General features: G+C 40.0%; 1 protein-coding gene across 1 annotated transcript; it reads left to right on the top strand.

Annotated features, from left to right (window-relative positions):
* The first annotated feature begins 3,374 nt into the window (after positions 1–3,374).
* Positions 3,375–3,782, top strand: LOC145637360 (uncharacterized). The gene has a single exon (XM_081688815.1). The coding sequence runs from the start codon at positions 3,375–3,377 to the stop codon at positions 3,780–3,782; it is 408 nt and encodes a 135-aa protein (XP_081544941.1).
* Positions 3,783–20,994: the final 17,212 nt, after the last annotated feature.

The raw sequence follows: 20,994 nt of genomic DNA on the forward strand, positions 1-20,994 counted from the left end.
GATGTCAATACATCACATTGATGTGTTGGTTAGGAAAGTCGGAGGGGTGGAGGAATGGCGGCTGACTGGATTCTATGGGTGGCCGGAAGTACAAAACAGGCATCTTTCGTGGAAGCTATTAGGGGAGCTATATGGCAGAGGGGATGATTGTTGGGTGTGTCTAGGGGATTTTAATGAAATTTTGTTAGAGTCGGAGAAAAAAGGAGGGCGTGATAGGGCGCTATGGCAGATGGAGAATTTTAGAGAAGTTGTTGATACATGTGCTTTACAAGAAGTTCCGTTCTTGGGCTATGAATTTACATATGGCAATGGCCAAAGTGGAGATGATAACGTCCAATGTAGATTGGATAGGGCTCTAGCGGTGCATAGATGGGTTGAGAGCTTCCCGAAAGCTAAACTTGTTCACTTGGAAAGGGAATGGTCGGATCACTCACCGACCAAACTTTTGCTGTGTGATGAGGATAATCCCACTGTCAACAAGGAAAAGTTGTTTCGTTTTGAACAAATTTGGACCAAGAACCCGAAGTGCGAAGAGGTGGTGGAGCAAGCCTGGCTGACTGGTGGTGCGAACGTTGATGGTAAAATAAAATGTTGTGCCGAATTGTTGGCTTCTTGGAGTGATAAGGAGTATAGCAAGGTGTTCAAGGAGATTAGAAAGAAAAGAAAGAAGCTAGCGCAACTGAATAAAGGGGGAAGGTCAGCTGATAGGGTGATAGAGCGTAGGAGAGTGATGAAGGAGATCTCTGAATTATTGCACATGGAGGAAATATATTGGCGCCAGAGGTCTAGAGTGCTTTGGCTCAACTCGGGGGATCGTAACTCTAGTTTTTTCCATAGGAAAGCTTCCAATCGTAGGACCAAAAATCGCATTCGATCTTTGGTTAATGGTGATGGGGAAAGAGTGGGTGATGACGAGGGAATTAGTAAGGTGGCGGTTGATTATTTTATGAACCTGTTCACTTCTTCGAACCCATCAGATTTCGAGGCAGCCTTGGTGGGTATTGAGCAACGGGTATCTGATGACATGAATCGGGTTCTTACTGCAGAGTATACGGAAGGGGAGATTTATACGGCTCTAAAGCAAATGCATCCGCTCAAAGCTCCTGGTCCAGATGGTATGTGCCCATTGTTTTTTCAGACTTATTGGCATATTGTTGGCCCTTCTGTCACTACTTTAATTCTTGGTATTCTTAATGGTAATGCAATCCCGGAGTCAATAAATAATACTTTCATTGTTTTGATTCCGAAAATAAAAGATCCCGAGAAAATGACAGAGTTTAGGCCAATAAGCTTATGTAATGTGGTGTACAAATTGATTACTTTTACTCCGGGAAGATTGATTACGGATAATATTCTAGTTGCTTTTGAGGTTTTCCACCATATGAAATGTTCGGGAAGTGATAGGGGTACGATGGCTCTGAAGCTTGATATGGCCAAGGCATATGATAGAGTTGAATGGGATTTTCTACGAGCGGTAATGGTCAAATTTGGTTTTGCTGATAACTGGATTGATCGGGTTATGCATTGTGTTTCCTCAGTATCATTTTATGTCCTTATAAATGGGACACCTTCAGGGGAGTTTACTCCGTCTCGGGGTATTCGGCACGGTGACCCTCTATCCCCGTATTTATTTATTCTGTGTGCTGAGGCTTTGTCGGGCCTATTAAATAAAGCTGTGGAACAGGGTGGATTACATGGGATAAAGGTGGCTCCGTCAGCACCTTCTATCTCTCATTTGCTTTTTGCCGATGATAGTATTATTTTCTCTAAGGCAAGTATGTAGGAAGTGAATACGTACTATTCGGGACACTCTGAAAATTTATAGTCGGCCTCGGGACAAATGGTGAATCTAGGGAAGACTACGGTGAGTTTTAGTAAGGGTGTCCCATCAGAAAGAAGGGAGGCTCTTGCTAGTCGGTTGGTTGTGAATGTTGTGGATATCCATGATAAATATCTAGGGCTACCTACAGTTATTGGTAGGTCTAAGAGAGTGCTTACGAAGGGTGTTAGGGAGAAGTTGTTGAAGAGACTTCAAGGGTAGAAGGGGGGATTTCTTTCTAAGGCGGGTCGGGAAGTTTTGATTAAGGTCGTGGCCCAATCTATTCCGACCTATGCGATGAGTGTGTTTAAATTTCCCTCCTCCTTTTGTGATGAATTGCGTTCTTTGGTGGCAAATTTTTGGTGGGGTCAAAATCAAGGTGAGCGTAAAATACATTAGTTGGCTTGGAAGAAGTTGTGCGAGCCTAAAGCTGCGGGGGGGTCTTGGACTTCGTGATTATAAATTGTTTAACTCGGCACTCCTAGCTAAGCAAGCTTGGAGACTCATGGCATTTCCGGATAGTTTGGTTGCTCAGGTTCTCAAGGCAAAGTATTATGCGAATGGGGAGTATTTGTGTGCGGAATTGGGGAGTAATTCGAGTTATTCATGGCGCGGTATTTGTGGTGTCAAATGGGTTGTCAATTGTGGTGTGAGATGGTGTGTGGGGGATGGACTAAACATCTCGGTTTGGAACAGTCCTTGGATTCCTGGTACTCAAACTAGGAGAATTATTTCTCCTAGGGGCAATGCTAGTGAAGAATTGATGGTATGTGACTTAATCCACCTGCCGACGGCCAAGTGGAATGTGAGTTTAATCAACGATTTGTTCTTTCCTTTTGAGAGAGATCGCATTCTTAGTATTCCAATCAGTTTCCAACTTCCGAATGATACGTGATGTTGGGATCTCGAGAAGAATGGGGATTATTCGGTCCGTTCTGCATATCGTGCTATATTTGGTGATTCAAATGGAGAGGTGATGCCTTCTTCTTCTAGTCCATCGAACACATGGATGAAACTTTGGCATGTTGTCACTTTACCCCGGATCAAGATGTTTTTTTGGCGTGCCTGCTGTGGTGCGTTGCCTACTGCTAAGGGCTTGCATAGGAGGATGACAAACATTTCTCCAATCTGCTCTCTCTGCCAGGTAGAGGAGGAATCTGAGTTGCACTGTCTAAGGGATTGTGTTCTAGCACGCCTAATCTGGGATACTTATGGTTCTGTGGTGAGTCTTCAAGGTCCTTATCTAAATTTTGGAGACATGGCCTTATCTTGTTTAGATCAGTTGCCGAGGAAGGAGCATGGTAGGTTTATGACTGTTTGCTGGTCTGTCTGGAATGCCCGTAATAAATGGTTGTTTGAGGGTGAGCAATGTGATCCTTGCAGCGTGGCGAAGTTCATTGACAAACTGATGGGGGAGCTATAAGGAGAGGAAAGGGGTTCAGTGGGGGGAGGTAGTGCTGCTAGGCAGCATTGGCAGCCTCCTGGTGGAGAGTTGGTTAAGCTTAATGTCGATGTTGGGGTGTTGGAGGGGTTAGGATCCTCGGTGGGAGCTGTTATGAGGAACAATGCTGGAACTGCTCTTCTGGCAGCAGCGTGGGGTAGAGAAGAACGATGGCAGCCAGAAGTTGCAGAAGTTATGGCGGTTTTGCTTGGCCTGAGAATAGCAGCAGAGTACGGGTTTCGCAAGGTGATTGTGGAAGGTGACTGTCTTGGCCTTATGAACGCGTTGAAATCACAAGAAAGGGGTGGCAGCTCTCTTCATATTATATTTGACGATATTTATCATGTTTTTCGATCCTTTGTTAGTGTGTCTTTTAATTTCATTCGCAGAGAAGGAAATAAGGTTGCACACGAACTTGCTCACATGAGTCCGTGGTGCATAGGTAGACGCCTTTGGTTGTCGGATTTCCCGGATTGCATTGTATCTCTTCTCAACTCTGATATTAATATGAATGAAATCTAGTTGCCCTTAGGGCTTTTATTAAAAAAAAAAAGGAAAATTTGTCAATTACTATCGCTTAAGTAATTTTGAAAATTGCTACTATGAATTTAAAATTTTTGAATATTACCGTAAAAAAATTTAAAATTTATTTTACTACGAGACTTCAATCTAATATACTACCTCCGTTAATTGTTTTGTGCAACTTTTGCCTTTTCAGGATATTTTGTATTATGTGCAACTATCTGATTTCTTTCTATTTTTAGTTTTAAAAAAATCCTGAAATTACGATATTACCCTTACTTAACCATTTTTTTATTTTTTAATCTTTGCCCTTATTCTAATCTAATTACATTAACCTAATCTAATCACATTCCATAATCTAATGACTCTCTCCATTTATTACCCCAATTCCCCCCAACTCTCTTCATTTAATCACATCCCCCAACTACCTAAAATTTATGACGATGTTTGGGCTCCTCTTTTTCTTCTGGAGATTTCTCCAGATGAACCCTAGTTCTTCATTTGGCGTTTGCTCTCTCCTCTTCTTCTTCGATTTCCCACTTCATCTCTCCAGATCTATTCTTCTCTCCTTCGATCTTTCTCAAACACGAGTCCCCTCTCAACAATGGTTAACTTGGATCATTTGAAGGATGCGTACATGGCTACCAACGACAAAGGAGAGGAGAATCTGATCCAGCATCTCATCCACTGCTTTGAGACTGGTTCTCCCTTCCCTCGTCGTTTTTATGAGTCAAGCAAAACGGGTCCCTACTGTACCTTATACACCTACAGAGCTCTGGGACAAGTCCTAAAAAGTATTGACGAGGAAGAAAAACAGAAGAGGGAGAAGGGACAGGGTGAGTCCCATAGGAAGTCACTCGATTTCTCTGAGGCTCTTGTAGATCTGGTTGCTGAGAGTGGAGAGGGGAGTGTTGTGGCTTTAAAAAAACCTAGATCTAAGAGGGAAAGGCCTCCCTACAAGGTGCGTGCTACTCGGAAGGCGGCGCGTGTTGCTTTGAGAAGGATGTGTGGGCTTCCCGATGAGGAGCTCATCGTCCTATCATCTGATGAGGAGCTTGATGAGGCACCTCCTTCCAAGGAACCTGAAGCTGGCTCTTGTTCTGTCCCTGTTGTGCACTGCTATGTGAGGCGGATGAACCCTAGGGTTCAACCCTCTGAGTGACTACTCTCGTAACGATTCCTAACCCTAACTTATTTCTTAAATTATTTGAGTCCCTCTTTATTGATGCTTGTGTATGGTGGTGAATTGATCTGGTGTTTGTGTGTGATTGTGTGTTGGTTATTTTGTTGCTAAGTCCCTATTTAATGGTTTATTTTGGCTGTTGAGTAATGCTGTTTGTGGGTTCTATTGGTTGATTGATTGTTGTTGTTGGAGTATGGTATATGATTCTTTTGGGTTGTGGATAAATTCTTGGATCTGTTGTATTTTGGCCTTGATTATGGTTGTGGGTGCTGTTGGTTGACTGATTATTGTTGTTGGAGTATGTAGTATGACAAATTTTGGATGGTGGATTTATTTTTGGTTGACTGATTATTGTTGTTGTTGGTTGGCTGATTATTGTTGTTGATTATGTTTGTGGGTGTTTGTTGGTTGATTTATTTTTTGAGTTTGTTGGAATATGGACAGAATGTTGGGTTTTGTTGTGTGGTAATGGCCTTTGTTGTAGTTGATGTTTGATTACTCTTTTTGAGTTAGTTATGGCCTTTAAAGGAATATGATTGATGAATGATGAAGCTATTTTGGCTTGTGTGTTGCATATAATGTTCTCAATGATCTTTTTGGAAGAGAACAATTTTAACAAGTATGTTGCTCCATCTATCACAATTGTGGTTGGTTAAATTGTTCTGTTTTGATGAGTCCCCTTTATTTGTGGGTTGTTTATGCTGGATCTATTCTGATCTTGATGCTTGTTTATGCTGATTTTGATGATTTTGGCTGGTGTTGAGGACTAGTGGAGTAATTTATGGTGGATGATATTGGTTGTCTTGGCCCTGCTAACTGGATTAGTGTTTGTGTTGGTTGCCTTATGTGTTGGTTGCTGGATTTGATTGTTGAATGATGAGCCTTTATGATGAATTGTTGTTTTGGATTTTGGATAATTATGTGTAAATTGTTCTCAATGATCATATTGTAGAGAACATTGTGTAATGGAGTTCCCTTTTTATGGTTCTTGTTGTGGATATGGTTGGTCCCCCCTTTTAATTGACTACAAACTTGAAGTGGAATCCAAATGATGAAGGGATTCCTATGAAATACTTTTTGAACAAAGGTTTTGCTCCACCAATCAGTACATATTGATTGATGTTGAGGTAACCATGTTTGAAGAGTTGTGTTTTAAAAAAAATTATCTCCTGATGGATTCATTAACTTAAGTATTATTCCCATTTTCATTCCATTCAAAATATGGCTACAAAAAGCATGTTACATGTGCATTAGAACTAAACCATCACTGCCTTTGATGTTTGTTTCAATTACCGACATACAAAATACACCTAACCACCTATTGATTGGTACAAAAAAGGAAAAATTGACATTTGCTACCAGCGAAAACACCTTGTGTCACGTTTGCTACCCGTTTAAAATTTTATTTTACATTACTACCACCCAAATCCTAAAAAATTATATATTACTACCACTTAACAGAATCCGTTAAGGTTCCGTTAAGTGGGACCCAATATTTCATTAAATAATAATTTATTTTATTAAAAAAAAACTTAAAAAAATTAATAAATTCCCAAACACCTCCCCTTCCCTTCTGCCACCCTCCTCACCACCCTTGCCGGCGTCCATACATTCCCCCAACGCTGGCAAACCCTACCTCCTCCATGTCCCCCCTTCCGACTACCCCTAACCCAGGCGACGCCGCAAATCTCTTCCCGTGGCCGGCGCACCACCTTCTCCCCTTTCGTGCGACACCACCCTTTCTCTCCTAGCCCCTAAACCACGATCCCCTTTCCCTCACACAAAACCCAGAAAAACCCCTCCTCCTTAACCCTCTCAATCGCTCCTCGCCCTAGCTCATTATGGTTTAGATTTATTTAAATTACTACTACCCAAAATTTACTCAACAAGATTCGAATTTTTCTGGGTTTTTCTTTGAATGTAAGATTGCAGCAGAGTTCGGATGATTTCCCACATTTTTTTTTGGCGGAAAAAAAAGCTGATTTATGGGTTGAAAATGTGAAATCTGCTTCAATTTTCATCTGGGCATCTTAAATCTTCGTGAAATTTGAGCAATTTTTGCTGAAATCATGGTTTTGAGTCTTCAATTTTCCAATGTGAGTTGGGGTTTTTGTTAAATTGTTAGATGATAATGGTGGCTGCCATTTTTGAATTTGGTACTCATAAAACCAAGCAAATTCTCGGCCGCCATTGTTACACCAGGAGAGAGAAAATGGTGTTGGGTCCCACTTTAATAAATTAAATTATCTAATGCAATATTGGGTTCCACTTAACAGAAACTTAACAGATTTGTTAAGTGGTAGCAATATATATTTTTTTGGGATATGGGTGGTAGTTTTATAAAATAAAATTTTAAACGGGTAGCAAATGTGACTCAAGGTGCTTTCGTTGGTAGCAAATGTCAATTTTTCCTACAAAAAAAGAACTAAACAAAGGAGAAATAAAACCTAGCATTATAGGCTCCTAAGTGGTTATGTGTGGCGGTGTTTGGTTGTCTTCTGTGTCTCTCTGTAACAAGTCTGCATCTACCTCCATGTCTTCTATTTCTGCCTCATGATTTCCTTAGGGTGCTGGCCTAAACATTGTGTTCAGGTACTCTACAGCATCCAAAACTATCTTCCTATCCACTTCAATCAGATTTGGCATAATATCAAGATTCTCTAGTTTTTTCTTGTTCATATGTGGAATTTTGTGCTTGTTCCCTCCCTTTGCCTTGAGTATCTTGATCATGCATCTTTGTAATGTCACCCAAATGTACTTGTTTACTTTTGGTTTGAAAGTGTTATAAGACTCAATAACCTTTTCAACTAGCTCATCTACATTCTTAGGAAAAGACTGATATTGCAAAGATTGAATTGATCTGAATAGACCTAAATCCAATACATTCAAATCTGGTGATTGTGCTGGTTGGAACACAAACTAAATGTTAAATCCATGTGCTTGTGTTGCTGCAATGAACTCTTCATCTGTTGGTATTTGATGTGGCCTTGCATTATCCCACTGTATGACCACATTTTTTGGCACACTTTCTAGCCATTTTGACACTATAGCTAGTATGACCTTGTTCAATAACATGTGTCTTATTGCCTCTCTGTTCACATTTTGAGTGGCTTTAGTGACCAATGTGCCAGCTGGTCTGTTTTTACTTGACTTCTTTGCCATTTCTTGTTGTGTGAATGGGAATATCTCATACTTCCCATCATATAGGAGTTCCCCATTTCTCCCATACAGAGGCTTCCCAATAATGGCCATGAACATAGCTTTTAATTTGAACCTCCTTGATTGTTGAGCCATATAGGGATCTTCCTTACTTGGTAGCAATTAGAATCTCCTCTTATTTGGGTTGAGATAAAACCATTTCTCATCAATGTGTATGGTATATTGCATGTCCTCAAATGTGGGGTTCTCATTACCTTGGATTGGGTTTATGTGAGACAAAACCCATTTCATTCTAACAACCTTGTGATATGATGTCAGTGCTGGCTTACTGCTTGCTGTGTGAGTTCTGAGCCTTCCCTTTTTATTCAAATAATGAAGAGTTACATGTGAAATATTCAGTGCTGCAGCATATGATCAATTTGTCTGCCTTAAGTGTAATGGAACTGACTGTAGGAATTCATCAAAGAATTCCCTTGGCTTTTGACCTGTCCTCCCTATATTTTTGGACCTGACATCAATCAAATTCCCTTCTGCCATTTGCCTTTTTATTTCTGTGAAAATTCTTGTGATTGTTGATTTGTGAACCTTGAATTTGACTAATAATTCCATCTTGTAGCCTCTAGGTAAGTTACCATCTTGCATTTTCAGCGGCATTGCATCAACTATCTCTCTCTTTTGATGCATGTTGAGTTGTATTCTGTTTGGTTGGAGAGTCCCTTCTGCAAACAATGATGCTTGAGCTTCATCTTGCTGAGTTTGATTGTTGTAGTGCATGCTTGAGTCTTCCTCTTCTTGCATGTTTTCATTTTCTGAGTTGTATGCCTCAAAGTCTGCACTTGCATCTGTTCTTCATGCTCAAAGTACAGATATGTCATTTCTTCCTCTGTGATTAATTGATCAATGTTGAAAAAAAGATCATCATCTATGTCTTCCATGTCTTCTGTTTGTTGTTTCAACTTGCAGATTGCTTTAGATGGTGTGGGGGTGGCTGATGAAGATTTTTGAGGAGATGAAGCTGTCCTCACATTACGCAATACTAATTTGAAGACTAATTATGTATAGCACTAATTTTAGATTAGGTGTAATTTTTTGGGGTTAATGTGGGCTAAACGGGTGTAATTAGTTCTAATTTTTGGATGATTTGAACAATCTTTTGAAAAAACATGGTTCTGTAATTAATGAGAAGCATTGAATGCTTCATGAATAGTGGAGGCTGGTATTTATAAGCCTCATAAATGCTGAAGGGAAGATCAGAATTTGGGAATGTATTCTTCCTTTTTTTTAAAAAAAAAGAAGTTAGAGGGAATTTTAAAATTTCCAAATTCAAATTTTTTGTAAAAAATTGATGGGGAAAACAAACCCCTCCAAAACAAATCAGATTTCCCCTCCATATTTGCAGGGGGGGACGACCAACTGTCTCTCTCCACTTTTATTAATTACCTCCCTTATCTCCCTCTAATCTATGCCCTCCATCTTTTGCATTGGTATCCGTTATTCCCTCCAAAGTTGCACATAACTATTAACGGAGGGAGTATATATTTAAAGGGGAGTTTTTTTCCCGAATTTTTAGAGAGCCACGTAGGATTTAATTTTTTCAGCTCGCCATGTAGGATTATAAATTTTAGTGGTAGCCAATTAAATACGAGAATATTAATTTTTTTTTAGAATTAAATAATTTAAATAACACATAACTAAAATTGGCGAATGAGATTTTTCAGTTTAAATTAGTAATATTATCATTTGATATTAAGAAAATTATCTGCACCGTTAATTTCCTTTGATCTAACCGCACAAAACACACTTTTAGTAATGGCAATTTTGTAATTTTAAGCAACTAACAATTTGATATTTTCTTTGTTTTTTGCTTCCCCGCACACTTTCTGTCTCTTCTTACAACTATCTTTCTCTCTTCTCTCAACATTTTCCCCTCTAATCTCCCCCCAAAATCATACAAGTTTCTTCAAAATCTTCATAAAATCTGTGTAAACTATTGATATATTACAACATATCATTGATTATCATCATCAATTTTTACAAATTTTTTGTTATGGTGTTATTTTAAAGGTATGATGTTAAATTAGGGTTTATTTATCAATCTTATAATTTCTATACTTTTTTTTTATTGAATTTATGTTTGATTCGAATTATAATTTCATTGATTTTTGTGTTGAATATCAAGTTTTGTTTATTCAATTTCAATCGATTGTGTAGTTTTTCATTATTGTTTTCTTTTGATCGATTTTTTTGCCTTTTTTTGTTCTTCAGTTTGATTTGCTTGTTTTTATTTTTGTTCTAATCATTCCAGATCTTGTTTAAATATAATACTAAGGTTGATTGCTTAGTTTGGTTGTCAAAATTGCATACTCTTGGTTTGGTTGCTTGGTTCATTCTAATTTCTACTTTGCAATTGTTTTGAATGTTGATTTTGTTTGTAATTTTAATATTGTTGTTGATCTCAATTCAGGTTTATAATTTTAATTTCATCATATAATTTTTGGTTTTTTTTTTTTAGAAAAGTACAACCTTTGATAGACCTTGGTTAATTTGTTGCCTTATTGGGATCCCATTTAGTTATTGTTCATAGGATCAAATCCACTATGTTCGAAAGTTTATCCTTTTATGTTCTAAAGTTAATCTTTAATATTCTAAAATTTACTCTTTATGTTCTAGAGCTTACTATATATATTCTAAAGTTTAGCTTATATATTTTAGAGTTTATCATTTTATGTTATTAAGTTTTTCTTTATGTTCTAAAGTTTTCTCTCTATGTTCCAAAGTTATTCTATATGTTCTAAATTTTCCCTCTGTTCAAAAGTTTGATCTTTATGTTGTAAAGATTGATCTATATCTTTTTGGCTGTTAAGCATTTTCTAGCAAGGACTATTTAGTATAGTAGTATTGATTATGAAGTTGAGTCCTTAAATCGACTGCAAGTTTGAACAAATATAGTTCTTTTTGCATCTAAATGAATGTTTTTATGTCATAAGTTGATTTGTTTGAATTAGCTGCAACTTTAAATAATTTATTATTGTGAAATCTAGGGTTAAAAATAGAATATGATTTTGATTACTTGCATACTTGGGCATACTATATCATCACTATGCATATCATATGAGCACTACAAGTGTACTCTTCTCGAACAACCTCACATAATATGCATATCAATCATGAGTATACTTTCTTATTTAAGCATTACCCTTTATTGTTAGTCATATTTTTGTCAAAGCTTGCTTGGTTAGTACTAGTCTTAACATGGGATAATCCTTTCCCTCCCAAAATGTGCACTAAAGGACTACTAATGACAGTATAAGCAAACTTAATGTCTGTCTTAAAGCTTGCTTGGTTAGTACTAGTCTTAACATGGGATAGTCCTTGCCCTCCCAAAATGTGCACTAAAGGACTACTAATGACAGTATAAGCAAACTTAATGTCTATCTTTTTTGTAATTTTTTTTAGTTCGAATACTTTAAATACATCAACCTACTAGCTCAACGGGTAGAGCATTGTGCAAATGCGCAAAAGATGTGGGTTCGAATCCCACGTAGGTTCATTTTCATAATGTGGAGACAAGAGTTTGTATGTGAATTAAGTTGTAACAAAGTTTCCATAGTCGTTAATCATTTCGATCAACCAATTTATTCTTGTACAAAATATAACTTAGTGCTAATTTAATTTTCTTTTTGAAATTATTTTTAGAGTTAACCTATGTAGGAATCGAACCTACATCTTCTATGCATTTGCATAGTGCTCTGCCAATTGAGCTAATAGGTTTAGCATATGTTCTAAAATATACTAAATTTGTTCTAAAATTTACTGAATTTGTTCTAAAGCATGACCGAGAAAATAAAAAAGATTCGTATAATCATACTACGTACTTTAGAACATAGGCAGAATATTCTTTTTCTATGTTCTAAAGTTTTTTTTGCCTACTCCTATGTTCTAAAGTTTTATTTTCCTATGTTCTAAATTTAGTCTACTTATGTTCTAAAGTTTTATTATCATGATCTAAATTTAGTCTACTTATGTTCTAAAGTTTTATTTTCCTACGTTCTGAAGTTTTTTTTGCCTACTCCTATGTTCTAAATTTAGTCTACTTCTCGTTAAAAAAAAAAAAAAAAAAAATTAGTCTACTTATGTTCTAAAGTTTTATTTTTCTATGTTCTAAATTTAGTCTACTTATGTTCTAAAGTTTTATTTTCCTATGTTCTAAATTTAGTCTACTTATGTTCTAAAGTTCTATTTTCCTATGTTCTAAATTTTTTCTACCTATGTTCTAATTTTTTTTTTCCTATGTTCTAAATATTATTTTTTTCCTATGTTCTAAATATTATTTTTATGTTCTAAATTTTTTTCCTATGTTCTAATATTTTTTTTTCCGATGTTCTAAATTTTTTCCTTTATTCTAAACGTATACTCTACATTTCTTCTTATGTTCTAAATTGTATTTTTGTCTATGTTCTAAATGTTTTCCTATGTTCTAAACCTGTGCCTTAAATTTTTTTTTTTAATTATTTAGCCTATGTTCTAAATTTACCTATGTTCTATATTTTGATTTCTTCGGCCTATGTTCTAATTTTTTTCAAATGTTTTAAATTTTCTTTTGCATATGTTCTAAATTATTTTTTTTTTATCTATGTTAAATGTTTTCCTATGTTCTAAACATGTGCTTTAAATTTTTTTTCCTATGTTCTAAACATGTGCTTTAATTTTTTTTCCCTATGTTCTAAATTTATCCTATGTTCTAAACCTGTGCTCTAAATTTTTTTTATGTTCTCCCTTGCTGCTCAGCCACTAAACCTTCACCACACCCTATCTTATCCTACACCGCATCTCCAATCCACACCCCTCACTCACAGCCACCCAATTCGGCCTACCCCCTGCTGCTCCCTCACGCAAAACCCTCCACCTCTGCCAACATCACCAACCTTCTCATTCCTCTGCCACCAATCACAGCCAACAATCACCACCAAATTCACACTACCATAGCAGCCACAAAACAATAGAAGTACCCACACAACAACGACATCAACAACCAAAAAAATCGCCCCAAAAAAAATCGCACAAAAATCAAACCATAAAAAATGAATAAGTTTAAATAGAAAAACGAAAAAATCTAAAAAATATTATCCTCTTGAAATCAAATAGAAATCTAACATAAAATCGCCAAATATCGCAAAAGAATGACGAAATCAATCATACAAAATTGACGAACAAATTAGTACTTTGATTAAACAATTTAACTTGCTTCATTATTAATGTCGTAGAACTTATGCGGAAAATTGAAGGAAAATCGTTGAAAAACCTTTGAATTGCAGCATCAATGGCAGCTTTTGGGAGTTTGAGGAGAGAGAAAGTCATGAACAATTATGAAAGAGAGAGAAAGTCATGGGTTACGTTTTTATTTGAAAGATTAAAGTGGTTTTTATTTTGTTTTAATCCCGACCGCTCATCCCAATCTAATCCTACGGCTGAGATTGGTTCTTATATAAATAGGGTTCTTATATAAGGAGGGGTTCTTACCGGATCCCTCCCCTATATATATATATATATATATATATATATATATATATATATATATATATATATATATTAAAAAATTGAAACATAGATTATTTATGACGTCATTTATTCCCTTAACCCACGTTTAACCCTTAATTAAGCATTTAAATGACCCTAAAAAAAGAAAAATAAAATCCCCAACCCATGGTCACCCTAGCAAACTAACCTAACTAACCCCCTTTTCCTTTCTTTCTCTCTTATTGATCTTCCTCCTTCACTATTGCTAAAGTCCCTTCAAGCTTCGTGCTCCAAAATTGACACTAATTATTCCTCTCATCTATTCTCCAATTGCTCCAGACACATGTGTAATTCGCCTCAAACAAATTCGTTTTCAAATTTTAGGGTTTTTGCAATTTAGGGTTTATGGATTATTATTTTTGTTGATTAACATAGGGCTTTTGTATTTTTTTTTTCTTTGAATTAAGCATAATATGTTATTTGACAAGTTCGATAGGATAGAAATGCAACTGTGAAGGCTTTAATTATGAAGTCTTGTATCAAAGATAATTTAGGAAGAAGATTAGAAGGGTCAAAGTGCATAGTGTTCTTTAATGGAGGTTGAATGTAAAGGTTTAAAGTGAAGCTATGAAAGAGAAAAGAACGTTGGGTAAATTGGGTAACCTTAGGTTAGGAGGGATTTTTTTTTTTATCGTTTTATTGCTTAACTAGGGTTAAACGTTGGTTAAGGGGGGAAGGTGACGTCATCAATAACTATATACTAAAAGACACACCAGCAATGACACGTGTCATCTCCTGGTGTGTCCTTAGATTTTTTTTTTTAAAAAAAAAATATTTAAGAAAAAAATCTTTTTAAATATATAAAGTATTATATTAATTTCCTACAAAGTGTAAGAAAAGATTTTGATGATTCTTTCCAAAATAAAACAGATTGAGAATCATAAACTTAAGCAAAAAAAAGTAAGTATAAATTCTTAAGTCTTAACATAATTTGTTATGGACTATTTTTGGTAAGAAAGACATATTAGGTACTATGTACGTTTATTAAAACAAGATTATATATATTTTTTTTATTTTGTTTTAAATTATGTAATAGAACGAAGTTACAAGCTTAAATAACGAAATGCGAATATCAAATCATCAAATGATGCTTTATTTATTTATTTTTATTTCCTTGATTATGATTATATTTTCAATCCATTAGTACTGTATAGATACTTCAATAATACATGTCAAGAACAACACATATTGATTATTCTTAGTGTAATTTTTCCTGTAATTTTTTTTTGTAGATTTTCAATATTCAATTGATATGAATATAACATATGGAAGTTAAAAAAATATAATACAATGTTACTTTTAAAAATAGTTATTGAAAATTACCGTACATGGCACAGGACCTAACCTAGTAATTGGCCTAAAGTGAAGTCTAGTAGTAATAGCGAATTTTTAAATTTTTTTGCAATAGTAATTTGCAAGTTTTTTATTTCGCGGCAGTAATTGCCAAATAGGTAGGGATGTCAGTGGGGCGGGTCAAGTAAAAGACCCGCCCCATCCCCGCCCCATTAGGGATGGGTCTCGGTTTGGCGGGTGGTGGGGCGGGGATGGGGATAAAAATCATACCCGCCATGGGTGATGGGGCGGGGGTGGATTTTAAGTTGTACCCGCTGTTTAGGGTAATTTTACCCCGCCACGTGGTCCAATCAGAGGTTGACACGTGTCAGCCTCAGGTTGGCCCAAAGTGGACCAATCCCTGTGTCACTCCAGAAATTAGGGGGAAAATGGCGGCCTTCAGGCCCAAATCCCGCGAAAGCCGCAAAGCGGCGCAACCCACCAATGATTAAGGTTCAGTGACCTAATTAGGGGCACAAATCCCCAGGACTTTATAAATAGGGAGATTTCCCTCTTTTTGGGAGCACGTTTTACCATTTATTACAAACAGTCCCTGTGATAGATACATCTGAGCTTGGAATCCGAGCAGATACCCACCTAAATTTCCGCACCTTTTTCTCTCCCTTCAAGTTACTAACTTGCGCGTCGGAGGCGGAGCACCACCCAAATGGTGTCTCCGTTTGTTTTGCAGGTACAGCTCGCGCCGGATCAGTCTTCATGCTGTAACTCTCCCGAGGGACAAAAACACCTAAAACATTTGGCGCCGTCTGTGGGGAGAGTACCTCGAAGATGGTTCAAGAGTCTGTACCCCCTAACCGTCTGGGCGATGACCCAGAAGTCTTTATAGACCATGAGGATGAAGATCCTCAGGTCGAAACCTTTACAGCCGATGATGGCTCTCTTAGAATCAAGCGCATCCGGCCCAAAGATACTCTGGAGCGGGGTGCCACCCAAGCGGGTACAAGTCGACCCCCTGGGCAGCCGGAAGGGGAAACCCATACGGCCGCAGGATCAGCACCTGTCACCCGAGACGAACTCATGAGGTTCATGACAAGTTTCAAGGGTGAGATTAAAGAGCTGATCACCCAGAGCTGGGCTGGCCCAAGCAGAGGTCAGTCGGCCAAGAAGGCTCTTCTAGAAAAGGGGAAGTCAGTCAAAGATCGGCAGCCAACTCCCCATCCAAAGGAGAAGGCAGCCGGGACCATTGATTGGTCCAAGATTCTTCTTCCTAAGAGGAATAACAATAATACCCGCCGGACCCAACAGCCGGTGGGAAGTAAAAAGTCATCTCTTGATGTCCGGGAAATAATCAACCGGAACAGAAATCAACAGCTGTCTGAGTCGGCTTCAACGTCGAACTTTCCTGACAGCTTCAACAATACTTCTGCAGGGAATGCTCTCTCCCTGCATGAGAGCCATACGGGTGGTAATACCGTCCATTCTGGCCCTCAGATGATTGGAACTGTGCCGTATGTACCTACTCAGGTTTACGGTCAGTATCCCCCTCACTTCATGCAGCCGGCTCTCTTCGGAGGTCAGGCGGCATATCAAAATGTCCAGCCACTGGACTGGCAGCTCCGTCTGCTACGCCTGGGTGAACAACCTTCTGCGTTCACCCGGGAGATAACCGAGGCGGCACATCCGGCCAAGGGTAAGAATGTATTGGTGGGTACCTATGATGGTAACACCAACCCGGAAGATCACCTTATGGCATACACCAACCTCATGTACCTACAGGGGTTGGATGATGACACCTGGTGTCGGTGCTTCTCGGCTACATTGAAGGGCATTGCCCAACAATGGTTTGGCAACTTGCCAGCCGAGTCCATTGACAATTTCAGGAAGCTCGCCTTCCTGTTTGCTTCCAACTTCTCAATGAACATCCATGCTAAGAAAACAAGCCTTGACTTGAGCACTGTTAAGCAGGGAGAGAGAGAAGGGATGCGCTCATATGTCAGGCGGTTCAATCTGATCAGAATTCAGATTCAAGGACTGTCTGATGAGGTAGCTTTTACAGACTTCTTCAAGGGTCTGAGAGACGGGTCGACCTTTAAGTTCGACCTAGTCAGAAAAGGGGCTTTCACCTTACAGGTGGCCCTGAGGGAGGCGGAAAGCTACATTCAAGCTACCGACCTCTGCTTGCCTGGTAACCAGTCGGACTCCAAAAAGTCCGACAAGCAAAAAGACAGCCGGCCCGCTCAGCCGGCCAAAAATAAAGAAGAGAGCAAGAAAAGAAAAGAAATTTGGGCGGTTAATGACTCTAACCAGCCGTCCCAGAAGAAAAAGAAAGAGTTTAAACCGTACGTTCCTAAGTACGTGTTTAACAAGGACTGCAACTCCATCCTCATGGAAATTAAGGACCGGCTGTCCTTAGAGAAGCCGAATCCAATGAAAAGTTATATTCAATCAAGGAACAAGAACAAATTCTGCCAATACCATGAGGAGGTTGGCCATGACACCAATGACTGCTTCAGCCTACAATGGGCGTTGGACCGTCTGGCCGACAAGGGGATATTGAAGTCCTACATTTCTAAATCCCCAGCCGGGGCAAAAAAGAAGAACAAGGGTCAGTCATCCAAGACTACCCCCCAGCCTGCTAGTAGCTCGGATACCGACAAGGAGCCGGTCTACACAATAGCAGGCGGGTTCCCCTGTGGTGGCCCTACCATCCGGGGCACCAAGAGCCATCTTCGAAAGATGGACAAGGATGATGATGAGCAGGCGGTCTGCAAGCACCTCCTTCCCAGACGTCTTGATCACTGAGAAGGACAGGGGCAGCGTCCGCCGTCCGCATGATGACCCGGTCATCATTGAATGTAAGGTTGCCAACCAGCTGGTTGGAAGAATCCTTATTGACACCGACAACTCATCAGACATCATTAGCCTCCGGTGCCTGCAAAAGCTAAAATACAATGTCAGCAGCATGCATCCGGTCACCCATCCCCTGGTTGGTTTTGGGGGCGGGATGGTCTACCCAGCCGGGAGAATTAACTTACCCATCCGGCTGGGAGAGAAAGGCCAGGGACGACATATTGTCGTCAGATTCTTGGTCGTTGAGGAGTTGACCGCCTACAACATTATCCTTGGTTGGCCAACTCTCAACGAAGCCAAGACGGTAATCATCCCGTCTCTCATGCTCATCAAGTATGAGAGGGATGATGGCTCTGTTGGTTCCTTAAATGGGGATCAGAAGACGGCCCGGGAGTACTATCTCTCAGCCGTCAAAGATATTGTGGCCCTAGGCGGCCAGGAACCAATAGACCTTGACAATGTCAAGGATGCCGACCCAGCACCTGTCCCACCAGCAGTCGGGAAGAAAAGAAAGGCACCTCTGCTGGTGGAGGTGAAGAAAGAGAAAAAATAGCAATCACTGACCGGTGAACGGTCAGATGAGCTCCGTCCCCAACCGGCTGGTGAAAACATTGATCTCGTTCTGGATGACAGCCGTCCAGAGCGTACTGTAAAGGTTGGGACGGTTGCTCATGCTACCTTTGGTGCAAGCTTGCACCTCCTGCTGAAGGAATTCAAAGACATCTTTGCCTTTGAAGTGGAAGAGATGCCAGGCGTCAACCCGGATCTCGCTGTCCACAAACTCGCCGTGGACCCCAAAAAGAAGCCTATCCGACAAAAGAAAAGAAACCACGGTGAGGAAAGAAGTCAGGCGGCAGCTGCCGAAGTCAAAAAGCTGCTAGACGCCAGGTTCATTCGGCCTTGTAATTTTCCCGACTGGGTGGCCAATGTGGTCCTTGTCAAGAAACCGAATGGGACCTGGCGCATGTGTGTTGATTACACATACCTCAACAAGGCGTATCCAAAGGACAGTTACCCGCTTCCAAAGATCGACAGTCTGGTCGACTCTATAGCCGGCCACGCCTTGATGAGCTTTATGGATGCCTACTCCGGCTTCCATCAGATACCCCTGTGGAAAAAGGATCAAGAGAAGACGACCTTCGTCACTGATCAGGGGTTGCTCTGTTATACTGTGATGCCGTTTGGCTTGAAAAACGCACCTTCCACTTTCCAGCGGATGATTAATACGGTCTTCATTAATCAAATTAGGAGGAATGTGGAGGCGTACATTGATGACATGATAGTCAAATCCAAGCTACAGACGGATCACCTTGCTGATCTCCAAGAAACATTCACCACCCTCAGGCGGCATAAGGTCATGTTGAATCCAAAGAAATGCGTTTTTGGTGTTGAGTCTGGGAAGTTTCTCGGATTCCTGATTGATCAAAGAGGGATAGAGGCTAACCCCGAAAAGATACAGGCGGTGATTAACATGAAGTCACCCCGTTCTGTCAAGGAAGTTCAGAGACTCACTGGTTGCCTGGCCGCCTTGGGAAGGTTCCTCAGCCGGTCAGGCGACAAATGCCTTTATTTCTTCCAAGCAATCAGGAAGAAGACCAGGTTTGAATGGGGGGATGATGCTGAGGCGGCATTCCAGAAGTTGAAAGAACATTTGCATTCTCTACCTAGGTTGGTCAGTCCTTTGCCTAGGGAGACGTTGTACATGTATTTAGCCGTCTCAGATCATGCCCTCAGTGTCGTTCTCCTTGCTGAGCGAGACGGCGTGCAGCTCCCGGTTTACTTCATTAGCCATGTTCTCAAAAATGCTGAACTCCGGTACCCCATGGTTGAAAAATTTGGCCTTGCTTTGTATATGACATTCAAAAAACTGAAGCCTTACTTTTTGGCACATCCGGTGGTGATTTACACCAACCAGCCACTCAAGCGGCCAATGTCTACCTTGGAGTCATCCGGGAGAATGTTGAAATGGGCTATTGAAATGCAAAGCCTTGAAATCACTTACGAACCAAGAAAGGCAGTGAAAGGTCAGGCGTTTGCCGACTTCATTGTTGAAATGACCCGTCTGGTGGCTCCGGATAATCTTGATCAGGTTGGAAAGTGTATGTAGACGGGAGCTCTACAAAGAACGGCTGTGGTGCAGGCGTAATCTACGAGTCTCCTGAAGGGGACATATTTGAATATGCACTACGCTTCAAGTTTCAGGCCTCTAATAATGAGGCGGAATATGAAGCTCTGTTAGCTGGCATCCGTATGTGTAAGGCGGTAGGGGCCATGAAAATTGACGCCTACTCTGATTCCCAATTGGTCGTTAGCCAGTATGAGGGAAGCTATGAGGCAACTCATCCGACTATGATCAAATATCTTCAGGCAGTCAAAGAAGAGGCCAGGGCACTTGAGGAATTCCGGCTGAATCAAGTGCCTAGGTCGGAAAACAACCAGGCGGATGCATTGTCAAAACTGGCATCTTTCGCCTGCCATGATACGCCTCGGTCAGTCTTTTGGGAAGTTCTTGAAAAGAGAAGCATCTATGAAGATCCCATTGGAATTCTGGACCGAAGCTCTACCTGGATGGATGGCATCCGGGCCTATCTTTCAGACGGAACACTTCCTGATTCGCCACAGGAGGCAGCCGTCCTGAAAAAGCGAGCTGCAAGCTTCGAGTTGAGAAACGGAGAACTCTTCAAGGCGGGGTTTCTTAACCCCTTGTTGAAGTGTGTCACCCCAGAAAAAGGGAAGGAAGTTCTCGAAGACTTGCACTCGGGATTCTGCGCCTCCCACATAGGCGGCAGGTCCCTAGCCATCAGAGCCAGACGACATTATTTTTGGCCTACTCTTGAGGCAGACGCCAAGGAGTTGGTGAAGAAATGTGACAAGTGCCAAAAATTTGGCAAACTTATTCACCGTCCGGCTACTGATCTGACGGTCATCCCAGCCCAATCCCGTTTGCAAAATGGGGCATGGACATCCTAGGTCCTTACACGCCTGCTCCAGGCGAAAAACGCTACATCTTGGTGGCTGTGGATTATTTCACCACGTGGGTGGAGGCTGAGGCGGTTAAGAACATCAAGAATTCAGACGTAATTTCCTTCATCTGGAAGAACATTATCACCCGGTACGGGGTACCTATGTCTATGGTGTTTGATAACGGTC

This window comes from Chenopodium album, chromosome 6 (assembly GCF_948465745.1).
Source record: "Chenopodium album chromosome 6, dcCheAlbu1.1, whole genome shotgun sequence".
NCBI classification, from domain to species: Eukaryota; Viridiplantae; Streptophyta; class Magnoliopsida; order Caryophyllales; family Amaranthaceae; genus Chenopodium; species Chenopodium album.